This window comes from Myotis davidii, unplaced genomic scaffold, assembly GCF_000327345.1.
Source record: "Myotis davidii unplaced genomic scaffold, ASM32734v1 scaffold341, whole genome shotgun sequence".
In the NCBI taxonomy this organism is placed as follows: domain Eukaryota; kingdom Metazoa; phylum Chordata; class Mammalia; order Chiroptera; family Vespertilionidae; genus Myotis; species Myotis davidii.
In genome coordinates this window covers 200,881-202,942 of record NW_006291021.1, presented here as the reverse complement: position 1 = coordinate 202,942, position 2,062 = coordinate 200,881, and the positions used below count along the sequence as shown (strand labels likewise).

General features: G+C 49.7%; 1 protein-coding gene across 1 annotated transcript in view; it reads right to left on the bottom strand.

Moving 5' to 3' along the window:
• The window catches only part of SLC25A41 (solute carrier family 25 member 41), a 10,360-nt gene extending 9,775 nt beyond the window's left edge, over positions 1–585 (bottom strand). Inside the window, exons 1-2 of the mRNA XM_006764252.2 lie at positions 373–585; positions 19–156 (exon numbers count right to left, since the gene is read on the bottom strand). Coding sequence (XP_006764315.1) covers positions 19–156; positions 373–585 — 351 coding nt within the window. The remainder of the gene's footprint in view (positions 1–18; positions 157–372) is intronic.
• Between the last annotated feature and the right edge of the window lie 1,477 nt (positions 586–2,062).

Below are 2,062 nucleotides of genomic sequence, written 5' to 3'. Positions count from 1 at the left end.
CCTGCATGTACACTTGACACGGTCCAAGGGGGCCGTGCCAGTGTGAGACACTGCCCCAGCCGTGGCTCCTGAGAGCAGAAACTTCCACAAGGCTCCCATGTTATCCACTTCCAGGACATCCATGGGCACCATCAACTGCTCTCCTGTGTGGAGAACCTGCAGGGCAGACTCAGCTGCTGCCCATGCTCAGCCAGGCTGGAACCAGACACATCTCCAGAACCCCCTCCTGGCAAAAGGCCCACCCCGGTCCTCACGGCTTCAAGATGAAATTCTAGGTCTGCTTGGAGGGAAGTGGACCATGTAGAGGGGTGGGCAGTGTGGCTTTCTCCCCACAATGTTCTGGCTGGAGATTCTGAGTGACCTGTATCTCACCTGCTGTGATATGAGGTGCTCCAGGTCGTTTTTACTCACATGCCCAAACACATATCCATACACGTGAGTACAGCCTGGGTTCCAGAAGACAGGTGGGGGTGGGGACGGGGGTTGAGGAGGGGGCGAAGCTTTGGTGAACAAGGCCTTGACCCTCTTAAATAGGGTCTGGATCCTTGAGCAAGGGTTCTGGGCTTCCTCAGGTTTCACTACCATGGCAGCTAGAGAGTCAGGACATTGAGGTTCAGATGCCTGGCAAGAGATTTGCCTACCAGCAATCATGTGGGAGTTGTAAATTTGCCTAGTAAATTTGGGTCCCGGGGATAATGAGGTCACAGAGGCCCTTGTGACCTAGCTGGATATGGTGGACAGACTGAGGGTCTCCCCTCACGCTGCTCATCCCTTTAAACCCGTGAATGTGTTATGTTACATGAGAGAGGGGAGGCTGTTATGTTTGCAAATGGAATTTAGGTTACTAACCAACTGATAGGGGGCTGGACAGGTAATTCTGGATCAACCAAATGGGCCCAGGGTACTCTCGTGAGTCCTTAAACAGGGAAGAGGGAGCCAGAACAGTTGGTGTTGGAGTCATACATTGTGAGCAAGACCTCAAGGCCATCGCTGGCTTTGAGGATGGAGGGAGGGCCACCAGCCATGGAATGCAGGTGACCTTTAGAAGCTGGAAAATGCCTTGGAGGCCCCAGAAGGAGCCAGCCCTGACGACAGCTTAATTTTAGCCCAAAGAGATCCATGTCATGTTTCTGACCTCCAATATAATTCATTGGTGTTGTTTTAAGCCACCAGGTTTGGCATCATTTGTTACAGCAGCCATAGGAAACTACTACAGGGTTTCATTGTCATGGCAACAGGAGATGAAAGTGAGAGAGAATGGGACAGCTCTGGAGTTTGGGGGAGAGAGATACAGTTGATCCCCCTCAAAAGACAAGAATAGGTTTGGAGTCAGATAGACCTGAGTTTGAGTCTCACCTCTACACTTCTTGCTGTGTGACTTTGGAGTACCCGCCGTACTTCTCTGAGCTTCAGTTTCCCCATCTGGAAATGGGAAGTAATGATAAACTCTACCAGATAGTGTTGTCAGTAGGATCCAACAAGAGTGTTCATTGAGGGCATCTCCATCCTCCCCCAAAACACCCTTTAATTTGTAGGTGGGGAAACTGAGGCTTAGAAAGAGAAGCTTGTCCGGTGTCACACTGCATGTCAGTTGCAGAGCCTCCTAAATCTCAGCCATAGCATCACGGGATATAAGAATGCAGACACGAGCCGAAACCGGTTTGGCTCAGTGGATAGAGCGTCGGCCTGCGGACTGAGAGGTCCCGGGTTCAATTCTGGTCGAGGGCATGTGCCTGGGTTGCGCGCACTTCCCGAGTGGGGGATGTGCAGGAGGCGGCTGATCGATGTTTCTCTCTCATCGATGTTTCTAACTCTCTATATCTCTCTCCTTTCCTCTCTGTAAAAAATCAATAAAATATATTTAAAAAAAGAATAAAAAAGAATGCAGACACGAAAATGGACGTTAACTGGTCCAATGAAATAAACTGAAAATGCTGACCCTCTACGCAAGCATGGTGGTAGTAACACTGGCAATGCTAATTCCTTGTTGAAAGCTGTGTATATTACATAACAATTTTTCTGGTGGCATGACTCCGAGATAGCAATATCCTTTGACCCACTC